Source organism: Nerophis lumbriciformis, linkage group LG30, assembly GCF_033978685.3.
Source record: "Nerophis lumbriciformis linkage group LG30, RoL_Nlum_v2.1, whole genome shotgun sequence".
Classification (NCBI taxonomy): domain Eukaryota; kingdom Metazoa; phylum Chordata; class Actinopteri; order Syngnathiformes; family Syngnathidae; genus Nerophis; species Nerophis lumbriciformis.
The window spans coordinates 32,249,822-32,267,771 of NC_084577.2; the positions used below are offsets into that span (position 1 = coordinate 32,249,822).

General features: G+C 36.9%; 1 protein-coding gene across 2 annotated transcripts in view; it reads left to right on the plus strand.

The window, feature by feature from the left end:
* usp32 (ubiquitin specific peptidase 32) overlaps positions 1 to 17,950 on the plus strand; it is a 66,389-nt gene that overhangs the window by 33,331 nt on the left and 15,108 nt on the right. For both annotated transcript variants that reach the window (XM_061934096.1, XM_061934099.1), the window contains 12 exons: positions 2,638 to 2,792; positions 3,922 to 4,003; positions 4,195 to 4,269; positions 6,876 to 7,014; positions 7,319 to 7,424; positions 8,504 to 8,677; positions 8,981 to 9,155; positions 9,224 to 9,375; positions 12,545 to 12,656; positions 13,781 to 13,947; positions 14,821 to 15,005; positions 15,374 to 15,460. In XM_061934096.1, the coding sequence (XP_061790080.1) occupies positions 2,638 to 2,792; positions 3,922 to 4,003; positions 4,195 to 4,269; positions 6,876 to 7,014; positions 7,319 to 7,424; positions 8,504 to 8,677; positions 8,981 to 9,155; positions 9,224 to 9,375; positions 12,545 to 12,656; positions 13,781 to 13,947; positions 14,821 to 15,005; positions 15,374 to 15,460 (1,609 nt within the window). The remainder of the gene's footprint in view (positions 1 to 2,637; positions 2,793 to 3,921; positions 4,004 to 4,194; positions 4,270 to 6,875; positions 7,015 to 7,318; positions 7,425 to 8,503; positions 8,678 to 8,980; positions 9,156 to 9,223; positions 9,376 to 12,544; positions 12,657 to 13,780; positions 13,948 to 14,820; positions 15,006 to 15,373; positions 15,461 to 17,950) is intronic.

Below are 17,950 nucleotides of genomic sequence, written 5' to 3' on the forward strand. Positions count from 1 at the left end.
GCTTTTTAACTAGTTTGGCAGCCTCAGCCCCAGAAATAGTAGTCCACCACAGATTCCCCAGGCACTGCTTCCTCACAGGAAGATGTGTAGGTTAGATTGAGGAGGTCTTCCAAGTATTCCCTGCGGCGATCCACAAGGTCAACAGCACATCGTCACCACCGTGCACTGCTTCCCCCTCCTGAGGCGGTGGATGGTGGTCCACAATCACTTCAAAGCCAGCCAGAAGTTGTTTTCCATGGCTCCAAACTCATCCTATGTTCATGTTTTTGCCTCTGCAACCGCCGATGCAAGTGACGTTCCATGTCCTAAGAGCTAGCATCTGGCCGAAGATCGGACCGCCAAGGGTCCTGTCTTCGGTTGCCGACCAGCCCACATTGCACCTGACCTCCATGCCCCCCCCAATGAGTGGTTTCCCCATTGGAGGGGGGACCCACCTTTCATCTTCAGGCTCTGCCCATGGGGACTGGCCCGACCACCAGGCGTTTGCCATAGCCTCCCGCATTTGGCTTGGTTCTTGATTCTTGATTTTCATAGAGGTCTTCGAGCTGCTCTTTGTCTGGTCCCTCACCTAGGACCTGTCTGTCTTGGGAAACCTACCAGGGGCATAGAAGCCCCCGGACTACATAGGTTTTTGAGGACCTGTCTGTCTTGGGAAACCTACCAGGCCATAGAAGCCCCCGGACTACATAGGTCCTAGGACCTGCCTGTCTTGGGAAACCTACCAGGGCATAGAGGTCCCCGGACTACATAGGTCCTAGGACCTGCCTATCTTGGGAAACCTACCAGGGCATAGAAGCCCCTGGACTACATAGGTCCTAGGACCTGCCTGTCTTGGGAAACCTACCAGAGCCATAGAAGCCCCCAGACTACATAGGTCCTAGGACCTGTCTGTCTTGGGAAACCTACCAGGGCATAGAGGTCCCCGGACTACATAGGTCCTAGGACCTGCCTGTCTTGGGAATCCTACCAGGGCCATAGAAGCCCCTGGACTACATAGATCCTAGGACCTGTCTGTCTTGGGAAACCTACCAGGGCATAGAAGTCCCCGGACTACATAGGTCCTAGGACCTACCTGTCTTGGGAAACCTACCAGGGCATAGAGCTCCCCGGATTACATAGGTCCTAGGACTATTGGGACACTAAACTCCTCTTCCAGATTATAATAATAACATTACGACATTATACTTTATAATTATACTACATTATACCTTATAATTATACTACAGTATACTTTATAATTATACTACATTATACCTTATATGTATACTACATTATACCTTATATGTATACTACATTATACCTTATAATTATACTACATTATACCTTATAATTATACTACATTATAGTGTATAATTATACTACATTATACCTTATAATTATACTACATTATACTTTATAATTATAACCCTAGGGTTAGGGTTAACCCTAACCCTAACCCTAATCTTAACCCTAACCCTAACCCTAAAAAAAATGTTAATTGTTAAAATTGTTTAAAAAAATAAAAAACATTTAAAATTGTTTTAAATTGTTTAAAAAAAATTTACAAATTAAAAAAAAGTTTAAAAAATTTTACAAATAAAAAAAAATAAAAATAAAATAAAAACATTTAAAAATATTTTTTTTAAATTAAAAAAATTTGAAAATCATTTTTTACCTTGAAAAAAAAATTTTACTTTGAAAATTTTTTTGTACCTTGAAAATCATTTTTTACCTTGAAAACATTTTTTACCTTGAAAAAAAAATTTTACCTTGAAAATTTTTTTGTACCTTGAAAATCATTTTTTACCTTGAAAAAAAAAATTTACCTTGGAAATTTTTTTGTACCTTGAAAATCATTTCTTACCTTGAAAAAAAAAATGTACCTTGAAAATTTTTTTTTACCTTGAAAATTTTTTTTTACCTTGAAAATCATGTTTTAACTTAAAACATTTTTTAATTAAAAAAAAATTTTTTTTAAATTTTTTTTAAATTTTTGTAAAAATTTTAACTTTTTTTAAATTTTTGTAAAAATTTTAACTTTTTTTAAATTTTTGTAAAAATTTTAACTTTTTTTAAATTTTTTAAAAATTTTTAACTTTTTTTTAAAATTTTTAAAATTTTTTTAATTTTTTTTAAAAAATTTAAAATTTTTAAATATTTTTAAATTTTTAATTTTTTTTAAACTTTTTAAACTTTTTAAACTTTTTTTTAACTTATTTTTAACTTTTGTAACTTTTTTGTAACTTTTTTTAACTTTTTAAAAAATTTTTTACCCTAACCCTAACCCTAATCTTAACCCTAACCCTAACCCTAATCTTAACCCTAACCCTAACCCTAATCTTAACCCTAACCCTAACCCTAATCTTAACCCTAACCCTAACCCTAACCCTAACCCTACTACTACTACTACATTATACTTTATAATTATACTATATTATACCTTATAATTATACTACATTATACCTTATAATTATACTACATTATAGTGTATAATTATACTACATGACATGATAAGAACAAATAATATTACTGTAGATATATAAGATCAACAACTAAATATTTGACCATTCTTCTGGAATGTTCTCACTTGAAGCGGAGTGCTGTGGGGTTGAGGTCTGGGCTCTGTTCATTCAAGTGTCTTCTCCTGCTCCTACCTAGGCAACGTGCCATCCCCAAACCTTCCTCTGAAGCGAGTGTTGGTGTACAGCGCCTGCTTCAGCCGCATGGCCACCATCAAGGACATCCACCTGTACCTGTGCCAGAGACTTGGCATCAAGGAGGAAACTGTCCGACTGTGGTTGTTTATCAGCGAGGTGAGTCCATCCATGACCTTTTTACTTGTCTTTTCAACACTTTATTCTCCAGCACACTTTCTGCCACCAATAACGTTGGCGTCAAACACAGCATTTGACACGTGCAGCAGCACGTTTACTCAGACAAAACCTGATAGTACACACATTTCCATCCATCCATCCATCCATCTTCTTCCGCTTATCCGAGGTGGGGTCGCGGTGGCAGCAGCCTAAGCAGGGAAGCCCAGACTTCCCTCTCCCCAGCCACTTAGTCCAGCTCCTCCCGGGGGATCCCGAGGCGTTCCCAGGCCAGCTGGGAGACATAGTCTTCCCAGCGTGTCCTGGGTCTCCCCGTGGCCTCCTACCGGTCGGACGTGCCCTAAACACCTCCCTAGGCAGGCGTCAGGGTGGCATCCTGACCAGATGCCCGAACCACCTCATCTGGCTCCTCTCCATGTGGAGGAGCAGTAGCTTTACTTTGAGCTCCTTCCGGATGGCAGATCTTCTCACCCTATCTCTAAGGGTGAGCACCGCCACCCGGCGGAGGAAACTCATTTGGGCCGCTTGTACCCGTGATCTTGTCCTTTTGGTCATAACCCAAAGCTCATGACCATAGGTAAGATGGGAACGTAGATCTTGCACCCGTGATCTTGTCCTTTGGTCATAACCCAAAGCTCATGACCATAGGTGAGGATGGTAACGTAGATCTTGTACCCGTGATCTTGTCCTTTGGTCATAACCCAAAGATCATGACCATAGGTGAGGATGGGAACGTAGATCTTGTACCCGTGATCTTGTCCTTTGGTCATAACCCAAAGATCATGACCATAGGTGAGGATGGGAACGTAGATCTTGTACCCGTGATCTTGTCCTTTGGTCATAACCCAAAGATCATGACCATAGGTGAGGATGGGAACATAGATCTTGTACCTGTGATCTTGTCCTTTGTACCGAGGATGTCGTTGTGGCTTGTGCAGCCCTTTGAGACACTTGTGATTTAGGGCTATATAAATAAACATTGATTGATTGATTGATTGATTGATTATTGTTTGTTGATAAAGTGTTGCAGTATTATTATTGTTTACTTCTATCTTCCTGTTATTATTGTTTGTTGATGAACTAATGATTGTTTACTTCTATCTTCCTGCAGAACTACCTCACTCTCCTGGACGATGAGGATCACACACTTGAGAGTTTGAAGATCCAGGATGAGCAGCAGCTGGTTATTGAAAGTAATGATCAAGTTCAGACATAGATGGTTATTGTTGACTTAGTTTGTTGTTATTGTTGTATTGTTGACAGTTTGTTGTTATTGTTGTATTGTTGACTTAGTTTGTTGTTATTGTTGACTTAGTTTGTTGTTACTGGTGTGTTGTTGACATGGCATTGTTGTTATTGTTGACGTAGTTTGTTGTGCTGTCAGTCAGGAACAAAGACATGAGCTGGCCTGAAGAAATGTCCTTCATTACCAACAGCAGCAAGATGGAAAGACATAAAGGTAAGAAAGATTGCAAGTGAGTACACATTGTGAGGCTGTTGGAAGACTGGATGAGGTAGGACCAGTCTGCAGGTGAGCAAAAGCTGGTGCAAACAGTGAAGGTCCTGATGAGAAAGGTGGTGCAAACAGTGACCATGTATTTGTATTTGTGTGTGTGGACTGTACTCTCACTGTCTTGTCATGCAGCACAAGTGCATCTAGTGACTTTATGTCCCACTCACTCGTTTATATCCTGCCCATGTTGTTACGCATGAACATCCTTTATTGTTAACTTTATGTCCCACTCACTCTTTTATATCCTGCACATGTTGTTACACATGAACATCCTTTCTTCTTAACTTTATGTCCCACTCACTCTTTTATATCCTGCACATGTTGTTACACATGAACATCCTTTCTTCTTAACTTTATGTCCCACTCACTCTTTTATATCCTGCACATGTTGTTACACATGAACATCCTTTCTTCTTAACTTTATGTCCCACTCACTCTTTTATATCCTGCACATGTTGTTACACATGAACATCATTTCTTCTTAACTTTATGTCCCACTCACTCTTTTATATCCTGCACATGTTGTTACACATGAACATCATTTCTTCTTAACTTTATGTCCCACTCACTCTTTTATATCCTGCACATGTTGTTACACATGAACATCCTTTCTTCTTAACTTTATGTCCCACTCACTCTTTTATATCCTGCACATGTTGTTACACATGAACATCCTTTCTTCTTAACTTTATGTCCCACTCACTCTTTTATATCCTGCACATGTTGTTACACATGAACATCATTTCTTCTTAACTTTATGTCCCACTCACTCTTTTATATCCTGCACATGTTGTTACACATGAACATCCTTTCTTCTTAACTTTATGTCCCACTCACTCTTTTATATCCTGCACATGTTGTTACACATGAACATCCTTTCTTCTTAACTTTATGTCCCACTCACTCTTTTATATCCTGCACATGTTGTTACGCATGAACATCCTTTCTTCTTAACTTTATGTCCCACTCACTCTTTTATATCCTGCACATGTTGTTACGCATGAACATCCTTTATTGTTAACTTTATGTCCCACTCACTCTTTTATATCCTGCACATGTTGTTACACATGAACATCCTTTCTTCTTAACTTTATGTCCCACTCACTCTTTTATATCCTGCACATGTTGTTACACATGAACATCCTTTCTTCTTAACTTTATGTCCCACTCACTCTTTTATATCCTGCACATGTTGTTACACATGAACATCCTTTCTTCTTAACTTTATGTCCCACTCACTCTTTTATATCCTGCACATGTTGTTACACATGAACATCATTTCTTCTTAACTTTATGTCCCACTCACTCTTTTATATCCTGCACATGTTGTTACACATGAACATCCTTTCTTCTTAACTTTATGTCCCACTCACTCTTTTATATCCTGCACATGTTGTTACACATGAACATCCTTTCTTCTTAACTTTATGTCCCACTCACTCTTTTATATCCTGCACATGTTGTTACGCATGAACATCCTTTCTTCTTAACTTTATGTCCCACTCACTGTTTTATATCCTGCACATGTTGTTACACATGAACATCCTTTCTTCTTAACTTTATGTCCCACTCACTCTTTTATATCCTGCACATGTTGTTACACATGAACATCCTTTCTTCTTAACTTTATGTCCCACTCACTCTTTTATATCCTGCACATGTTGTTACACATGAACATCCTTTCTTCTTAACTTTATGTCCCACTCACTCTTTTATATCCTGCACATGTTGTTACACATGAACATCCTTTCTTCTTAACTTTATGTCCCACTCACTCTTTTATATCCTACACATGTTGTTACACATGAACATCCTTTCTTCTTAACTTTACGTCCCACTCACTCTTTTATATCCTGCACATGTTGTTACACATGAACATCCTTTCTTCTTAACTTTATGTCCCACTCACTCTTTTATATCCTGCACATGTTGTTACACATGAACATCCTTTCTTCTTAACTTTACGTCCCACTCATTCTTTTATATCCTGCACATGTTGTTACACATGAACATCCTTTCTTGTTAACTTTATGTCCCACTCACTCTTTTATATCCTGCACATGTTGTTACACATGAACATCCTTTCTTCTTAACTTTATGTCCCACTCACTCTTTTATATCCTGCCCATGTTGTTACACATGAACATCCTTTCTTCTTAACTTTATGTCCCACTCACTCTTTTATATCCTGCACATGTTGTTACACATGAACATCCTTTCTTCTTAACTTTATGTCCCACTCACTCTTTTATATCCTGCCCATGTTGTTACGCATGAACATCCTTTCTTGTTAACTTTCTGGTTTGCCACTAAAATGTTCCTGGGATTTAGTGAAGTTTATTGTGTGACAACTTTGTAGTTTCCTCATTCACAGATGAATATGTGTGTTATTGTAACATTCACAGATGAATGTGTGTGTTATTGTAACATTCACAGATGAATATGTGTGTTATTGCAACATTCACAGATGAATATGTGTGTTATTGTAACATTCACAGATGAATGTGTGTTATTGTAACATTCACAGATGAATATGTGTGTTGTTGTAACAGTTCCCACAGAGAAAGGAGCGACAGGTCTCAGTAACCTTGGCAACACGTGTTTCATGAACTCCAGTATTCAGTGTGTGAGCAACACCCGACCTCTCACTGACTACTTCACCTCTGGGAGACACCTGTACGAACTCAACAGGTGACTTCTCCTTGCTTTCATCTGTGTATGGCTGCAGCACATTTGTCTGTGTGTGTGGGTGGAGTCACATGACATAATCCTCTGTGTGGGTGGAGTCACATGACATAATCCCGTGTGTGGGTGGAGTCACATTACATAATCCCATGTGTGTGTGGGTGGAGTCTAATGACATAATCCCGTGTGTGGGTGGAGTCACACATGTAGCATCACACATGTAGTTGTGTACTGTCCTGTTGCATAATCTTAAATCATGATCCTGCATGGGGAGTGGTCCTTTTTTACAGTTTGTCCATTGCTCCCACAGATCCAACCCCATCGGTATGCGAGGTCACATGGCCAAATGTTACGGTGATCTGGTCCTGGAGCTGTGGAGCGGAACCCAGAAGAACATAGCACCCCTCAAACTCAGGGTGCAAGACTTGTGTTCACAGTACACTTAGTCATCCTAAAGACCAGTTTCACATCACTACTTAGTTTCACATCACTACTTAGTTTCACATTACTACTTAGTTCCACATCACTACTTAGTTTCACATCACTACTTAGTTCCACATCACTACTTAGTTTCACATCACTACTTAGTTTCACATCACTACTTAGTTTCACATTACTACTTAGTTCCACATCACTACTTAGTTTCACATCACTACTTAGTTTCACATCACTTAGTTTCACATCAGTATTTAGTTTCACATCAGTACTTAGTTTCACATCACTACTTAGTTTCACATCACTACTTAGTTTCACATCACTACTTAGTTTCACATCAGTACTTAGTTTCACATCAGTATTTAGTTTCAGATCAGTACTTAGTTTCACATCAGTACTTAGTTTCACATCACTAGTTAGTTTCACATCACTTAGTTTCACATCACTACTTAGTTTCACATTACTACTTAGTTTCACATCACTACTTAGTTTCACATCACTACTTAGTTTCACATTACTACTTAGTTTCACATTACTACTTAGTTTCACATCACTACTTAGTTTCACATCACTTAGTTTCACATCACTACTTAGTTTCACATCACTTAGTTTCACATCAGTACTTAGTTTCACATCAGTACTTAGTTTCACATCACTACTTAATTTCACATCAGTATTTAGTTTCAGATCAGTACTTAGTTTCACATCAGTACTTAGTTTCACATCAGTACTTAGTTTCACATCACTATTTAGTTTCACATCACTACTTAGTTTCACATCAGTACTTAGTTTCACATCAGTATTTAGTTTCAGATCAGTACTTAGTTTCACATCAGTACTTAGTTTCACATCACTTAGTTTCACATCACTACTTAGTTTCACATCACTACTTAGTTTCACATCAGTACTTAGTTTCACATCCGTATTTAGTTTCAGATCAGTACTTAGTTTCACATCAGTACTTAGTTTCACATCAGTACTTAGTTTCACATCACTACTTAGTTTCACATCAGTACTTAGTCTGAGGTCCATGGACAATAAACTTCTCCATCTCCTTCAGTGGACCATAGCCAAGTATGCTCCTCGCTTCAATGGCTTCCAGCAGCAGGACTCCCAGGAGCTGCTGGCCTTCTTACTGGATGGTCTGCATGAAGACCTGAACAGAGTCCATGAGAAGCCCTACGTGGAGCTGAAGGACAGCGATGGTCGTCCTGACTGGGAAGTGGCTTCTGAGGTCAGAAGGTCCTCCACAAGAACTTGTTTTCTAACTTGTCACCAACAAATAAGACTTGATGAAGCAGTCCTGGATCCAGATGTTTTGATTCTAGGATTTCATGTCAATGTTCTGGTCCAGTGGTTCTTAACCATAGGGCCTTCCAAGAGGGCCAGCTGACAAACAGCTGTGGTCTGTAGTGGAGAAGTTGACCCCTGAGGTGAAAAAGGTTCTGAACCTGGGGTCTAGTCCAGGATCTAGTATCACTGGGACGAAGAACAATCCCAATAAACATCTATTGTTCATGTTCTTCTCAACTTCAAGGCCTGGGAGAATCACCTGCGCAGGAACCGCTCCATCGTGGTGGACCTGTTCCACGGTCAGCTGAAGTCCCAAGTCAAGTGCAAGACCTGTGGTCACATCAGCTCACGTTTCGACCCCTTCAACTTCCTGTCGCTGCCTCTGCCCATGGACAGCTCCATGCACCTGGAGATCACTGGTGAGAACATGTCCTGGGTGCAAGGAGGCACTTCCTGTTTCCTCTTTCCTGTTTCCTGTCACCTGCAGTCATCAAACTGGAAGGCTCCACTCCTGTGCGCTACGGTCTAAGGTTGAACATGGACGAGAAGTACACCGGACTCAAGAAGCTGCTGAGTGAACTCTGTGACCTGAAGCCTGAACAGATTCTTCTGGCTGAGGTCCATGGTGCCAACATTAAGGTAGGACTGCACTTCCTGGGACTTTTACTTCTACTTGGAGAAAGGAACATGGTGAGTGTCTCTGGCAGAACTAGGACCAGTTCTAAGGTCTTAGACTTCGATTGGTCACATCTGGTCTTGGATTTAGATTGGTCACATCTAATCTTAGACTTAGATTGGTCACATCTGGTCTTGGATTTAGATTGGTCACATCTAATCTTAGACTTAGATTGGTCACATCTAGTCTTAGACTTAGATAGTTACATCTAGTCTTAGACTTAGATTGGTCACATCTACTCTTAGACTTAGATTGTTACATCTAGTCTTAGACTTAGATTGGTCACATCTACTCTTAGACTTAGATTGGTCACATCTAGTCTTAGACGTAGTTTGGTCACATCTGGTCTTGGACTTAGATTGGTCACATCTAGTCTTAGACTTAGATTGGTCACATCTAGTCTTAGATTGGTCACATCTAATCTTAGTCTTAGATTGGTCACATCTAGTCTTAGTCTTAGATTGGTCACATTTAGTCTTAGACTTAGATTGGTCACATCTAGTCTTAGTCTTAGATGGGTCACATTTAGTCTTAGACTTGGATTGGTCACATCTAGTCTTAGACTTGTATTGTTACATCTAGTCTTAGTCTTAGATTGGTCACATTTAGTCTTAGACTTGGATTGGTCACATCTAGTCTTTGACTTAGATTGGTCACATCTAGTCTTAGACTTAGATTGGTCACATTTAGTCTTAAACTTAGATTGGTCACATCTAGTTTTAGACTTAGATTGGTCACATCTAGTCTTAGTCTTAGATTGGTCACATCTAGTCTTAGTCTTAGATTGGTCACATTTAGTCTTAGACTTAGATTGGTCACATTTAGTCTTAGACTTAGATTGGTCACATCTAGTCTTAGTCTTAGATTGGTCACATCTAGTCTTAGACTTAGATTGGTTACATCTCGTCTTAGACTTAGATTGGTCACATCTAGTCTTAGACGTAGGTTGGTCACATCTGGTCTTAGTCTTAGATTGGTCACATTTAGTCTTAGACTTAGATTGGTCACATCTAGTCTTAGACTTAGATTGGTCACATCTAGTCTTAGACTTAGATTGGTCACATTTCGTCTTAGACTTAGATTGGTCACATCTAGTCTTAGACTTAGATTGGTCACATCTAGTCTTAGTCTTAGATTGGTCACATCTAGTCTTAGTCCTAGATTGGTCACATTTAGTCTTAGACTTGGATTGGTCACATCTAGTCTTTGACTTAGATTGGTCACATCTAGTCTTAGACTTAGTTTGGTCACATTTAGTCTTAGACTTGGATTGGTCACATCTAGTCTTAGACTTAGATTGGTCACATCTAGTCTTAGACTTAGATTGGTCACATCTAGTCTTAGACTTAGATTGGTCACATCTAGTCTTAGACTTAGATTGGTCACATCTAGTCTTAGACTTAGATTGGTCACATCTAGTCTTAGACTTGGATTGGTCACATCTAGTCTTAGTCTTAGATTGGTCACATCTAGTCTTAGACTTAGATTGGTCACATCTAGTCTTAGTCTTAGATTGGTCACATCTAGTCTTAGTCTTAGATTGGTCACATTTAGTCTTAGACTTAGATTGGTCACATTTAGTCTTAGACTTAGATTGATCACATCTAGTCTTAGTCTTAGATTGGTCACATCTAGTCTTAGACTTAGATTGGTTACATCTCGTCTTAGACTTAGATTGGTCACATCTAGTCTTAGACGTAGGTTGGTCACATCTGGTCTTAGTCTTAGATTGGTCACATTTAGTCTTAGACTTAGATTGGTCACATCTAGTCTTAGACTTAGATTGGTCACATCTAGTCTTAGACTTAGATTGGTCACATTTCGTCTTAGACTTAGATTGGTCACATCTAGTCTTAGACTTAGATTGGTCACATCTAGTCTTAGACTTAGATTGGTCACATCTAGTCTTAGACTTAGATTGGTCACATTTCGTCTTAGACTTAGATTGGTCACATCTAGTCTTAGACTTAGATTGGTCACATCTAGTCTTAGTCTTAGATTGGTCACATCTAGTCTTAGTCCTAGATTGGTCACATTTAGTCTTAGACTTAGATTGGTCACATCTAGTCTTAGACTTAGATTGGTCACATCTAGTCTTAGTCTTAGATTGGTCACATCTAGTCTTAGTCCTAGATTGGTCACATTTAGTCTTAGTCTTAGATTGGTCACATCTAGTCTTAGTCCTAGATTGGTCACATTTAGTCTTAGACTTAGATTGGTCACATCTAGTCTTAGACTTAGATTGGTCACATCTAGTCTTAGACTTAGATTGGTCACATTTCGTCTTAGACTTAGATTGGTCACATCTAGTCTTAGACTTAGATTGGTCACATCTAGTCTTAGACTTAGATTGGTCACATCTAGTCTTAGACTTAGATTGGTCACATTTCGTCTTAGACTTAGATTGGTCACATCTAGTCTTAGACTTAGATTGGTCACATCTAGTCTTAGTCTTAGATTGGTCACATCTAGTCTTAGTCCTAGATTGGTCACATTTAGTCTTAGACTTAGATTGGTCACATCTAGTCTTAGACTTAGATTGGTCACATCTAGTCTTAGACTTAGATTGGTCACGTCTAGTCTTAGACTTAGATTGGTCACATTTCGTCTTAGACTTAGATTGGTCACATCTAGTCTTAGACTTAGATTGGTCACATCTAGTCTTAGTCTTAGATTGGTCACATCTAGTCTTAGTCCTAGATTGGTCACATTTAGTCTTAGACTTGGATTGGTCACATCTAGTCTTAGACTTGGATTGGTCACATCTGTTTACAGTATATGTAGTATTCAGTTATATAATGGTAATGTTTACAATATATATAGTATACAGTTATATAATGGTAATGTTTACAGTATATATAGTATTCAGTTATATAATAAGAATGTTTATTTACAGTATACAGTTATATAATCTTGACAGTATATAGAGTTATATAATGGGTATGTGTATACAAAGTATATATTTATATAATGGGGATGTTTATTTACAGACATTGAGTTGTGATACAGTAAATATGATGAAATGATGGAAGACATTGCCAAAGTTAATAAGATGCAGGAAGTAAGAAGTCAGTTTTTGTTAATCTTCCTTTGAAGTCATCACACAAAGTTCACAACAATGTTGTGTTGCAGAACTTTCCTCAGGATCACCAGAAGGTGCGTCTGACTGTCAGCACCTTCTTGTGTGCCTTTGAGATCCCAGTGCCAGGCTCGCCAACGTCTCTACACTCACCTCACCTGGCAGGTGAGCTGCCCACTCACCATCATCTTCCACTTCACGCTGTTTGCTAACAAATCACTGTCACGGTCAAAGTATGCAATGGCAGCCATATGGTGTCTCCTCGTCAGACTGTAGCTACATGTAAAATATGCACTATCCAATGAAGAATGGCAGCCATACGGTGTCTCCTCATCAGACTGTAGCTACATGTAAAATATGCACTATCCAATGAAGAATGGCAGCCATACGGTGTCTCCTCATCAGACTGTAGCTACATGTAAAATATGCACTATCCAATGAAGAATGACAGCCATACGGTGTCTCCTCATCAGACTGTAGCTACATGTAAAATATGCACTATCCAATGAAGAATGGCAGCCATATGGTGTCTCCTCATCAGACTGTAGCTACATGTAAAATATGCACTATCCAATGAAGAATGGCAGCCATACGGTGTCTCCTCATCAGACTGTAGCTACATGTAAAATATGCACTATCCAATGAAGAATGACAGCCATATGGTGTCTCCTCATCAGACTGTAGCTACATGTAAAATATGCACTATCCAATGAAGAATGACAGCCATACGGTGTCTCCTCATCAGACTGTAGCTACATGTAAAATATGCACTATCCAATGAAGAATGGCAGCCATATGGTGTCTCCTCATCAGACTGTAGCTACATGTAAAATATGCACTATCCAATGAAGAATGGCAGCCATATGGTGTCTTCTCATCAGACTGTAGCTACATGTAAAATATGCACTATCCAATGAAGAATGGCAGCCATATGGTGTCTCCTCATCAGACTGTAGCTACATGTAAAATATGCACTATCCAATGAAGAATGACAGTCATATGGTGTTTCCTTATCAGACTGTAGCTACATGTAAAATATGCACTATCCAATGAAGAATGACAGCCATACGGTGTCTCCTCATCAGACTGTAGCTACATGTAAAATATGCACTATCCAATGAAGAATGACAGTCATACGGTGTCTCCTCATCAGACTGTAGCTACATGTAAAATATGCACCATCCAATGAACAATGACAGTCATATGGTGTCTCCTCATCAGACTGTAGCTACATGTAAAATATGCACCATCCAATGAAGAATGACAGTCATATGGTGTCTCCTCATCAGACTACAGCACTGTAGCTACATGTAGCACTGGCCTCCACACTGACCCTCCTTTCACCTGCCACGAGGAGGCGGTCACCATGGAAACACCTCTCGTCAATGGACTGACCAATGGACACGGGCATGAAAGTGCTGTCACTGGTTACATCATCGCCATGCACAGAAAGATGGTGAGTTGTAATCTATACTTTGGAAATGTTCAATATATTTACTAATGTACCTATATCTACTACTGTCTTATCAATAATGATATCACATCATATACTGTACATCTGTCATAATGATATCACATCACACAATGTACATCTGTGATAATGACATCACACAATATACATCTGTGATAATGACATCATACAATGTTATAATGATATCATACAATGTACATCTGTGATAATGACATCATACAATGTGATAATGACATCATACAATGCACATCTGTGATAATGACATCATACAATGTACATCTGTGATAATGACATACAATGTGATAATGACATCATACAATGCACATCTGTGATAATGACATCATACAATGTACATCTGTGATAATGACATACAATGTGATAATGACATCATACAATGTACATCTGTGATAATGACATACAATGTGATAATGACATTATGCAATGTACATCTGTGATAATGACATCATACAATGTGATAATGACATCATACAATGTGATAATGACATCATACAATGTACATCTGTGATAATGACATACAATGTGATAATGACATTATGCAATGTACATCTGTGATAATGACATCATACAATGTGATAATGACATCATACAATGTGATAATGACATCATACAATGTACATCTGTGATAATGACACCATACAATGTGATAATGACATCATACAATGTGATAATGACATCATACAATATACATCTGTGATAATGACATCACACAATGTACATCTGTGATAATGACATCATACAATGTGATAATGACATCATACAATGTACATCTGTGATAATGACATCATACAATGTAATAATGACATCATACAATGTACATCACCATCTTGTGTTTTTCAGATGCGCACAGAACTTTACTTCCTGTCGTCCCAGAAGAACCGTCCCAGTCTGTTTGGTATGCCTCTGATAGTTCCCTGCACGGTGCACACCACCAAGAAGAACCTCTATGATGCCGTCTGGAGGCAAGTGTCCAGGCTGGTCAGTCCACTGCCCCCGCAGGACTCCAGCAACCACGCCCAGGACTGGTAGGCATGCCCACAACACATATTACTCTAGTACTACACAACCTGATTGGCAAAATACCACATAGGAAAGTATTTATTCCCAGGAACACATATTACTGTAGTACTACACAACATGATTGTGAAAATACCACATTGGAAAGTATTTATTACCAGGAACAGATATTACTGTAGTACTACACAACCTGATTGTGAAAATACCACATTAGAAAGTATTTATTCCCAGGAAACTATATTACATATATGTTAGTACATTTGAAGTATTATGACATGTTGTGTACTTCATGTATGATGAGGCAGACACACATCAGTGAAGTAGTATATATTGCAGTACATTTGAAGTATTATGGCATGTTGTGTACTTCCTCCAGTGACGACAGTCTGGGGTACCAGTACCCTTTCACTCTGCGGGTGGTGGACAAAGATGGTACCTCCTGTGCATTGTGCCCCTGGTACAGGTAACATACTTACATCATATTCATACACACACTTATAGTAACATCATATTCATATACACACTTATATTAACATCATATTCATATACACACTTATATTAACATCATATTCATACACACACTTATATTAATATATTCATATACACACTTATAGTAACATCGTATTCATATACACACTTATAGTAACATCGTATTCATATACACACTTATAGTAACATCATATTCATATACACACTTATATTAACATCATATTCATATACACACTTATAGTAACATCGTATTCATATACACACTTATAGTAACATCATATTCATATACACACTTATATTAACATCATATTCATATACACACTTATAGTAACATCATATTCATATACACACTTATATTAATATATTCATATACACACTTATAGTAACATCATATTCATATACACACTTATAGTAACATCATATTCATATACACACTTATATTAACATCATATTCATATACACACTTATATTAATATATTCATATACACACTTATAGTAACATCATATTCATATACACACTTATATTAATATATTCATATACACACTTATATTAACATCATATTCATATACACACTTATAGTAACATCATATTCATATACACACTTATATTAATATATTCATATACACACTTATATTAACATCATATTCATATACACACTTATAGTAACATCATATTCATATACACACTTATATTAATATATTCATATACACACTTATATTAACATCATATTCATATACACACTTATAGTAACATCATATTCATATACACACTTATATTAATATATTCATATACACACTTATAGTAACATCATATTCATATACACACTTATAGTAACATCATATTCATATACACACTTATAGTAACATCATATTCATATACACACTTATATTAATATATTCATATACACACTTATATTAACATCATATTCATATACACACTTATATTAATATATTCATATACACACTTATAGTAACATATTCATATACACACTTATATTAATATATTCATATACACACTTATAGTAACATCATATTCATATACACACTTATAGTAACATCATATTCATATACACACTTATATTAACATCATATTCATATACACACTTATATTAACATCATATTCATATACACTCTTATATTAATATATTCATATACACACTTATAGTAACATCATATTCATACACACACTTATAGTAACATTATATTCATATACACACTTATAGTAACATCATATTCATACACACACTTATAGTAACATCATATTCATACACACACTTATATTAACATCATATTCATACACACACTTATAGTAACATCATATTCATACACACACTTATATTAACATCATATTCATATACACACTTATATTAACATCATATTCATATACACACTTATAGTAACATCATATTCATATACACACTTATAGTAACATCATATTCATATACACACTTATAGTAACATCATATTCATACACACACTTATATTAATATATTCATATACACACTTATAGTAACATCATATTCATATACACACTTATAGTAACATCATATTCATATACACACTTATAGTAACATCATATTCATATACACACTTATATTAACATCATATTCATACACACACTTATAGTAACATCATATTCATATACACACTTATATTAACATCATATTCATACACACACTTATAGTAACATCATATTCATATACACACTTATAGTAACATCATATTCATATACACACTTATATTAACATCATATTCATATACACACTTATATTAACATCATATTCATATACACACTTATATTAACATCATATTCATACACACACTTATAGTAACATCATATTCATACACACACTTATAGTAACATCATATTCATATACACACTTATAGTAACATCATATTCATATACACACTTATAGTAACATCATATTCATATACACACTTATATTAACATCATATTCATATACACACTTATATTAACATCATATTCATATACACACTTATAGTAACATCATATTCATATACACACTGTAATACATTACATATTAATATGTCCACAGTAATACATCACATATTTTAAATTTTCCTGAGGGAACTCTTCCGAAGGAATGAATAAAGTACTATCTATCTAATAATATGTACACAGTAATACATCACATCGTGTATTTAAAGGGGAACATTATCACAATTTCAGAATTGTTAAAACCATTAAAAATCAGTTTTAATATACAATTTTATTTTTCGAAGTTTTTTTCAAAATGTTACCCATCACGCAATATCCCTAAAAAAAGCTTCAAAGTGCCTGATTTGAACCATCGTTATATACACCCGTCCATTTTCCTGTGACGTCACATAGTGATGCCAACACAAACAAACATGGCGCATAGAACAGCAAGCTATAGCGACATTAGCTCAGATTCAGACTCGGATTTCAGCGGCTTAAGCGATTGAACAGATTATGCATGTA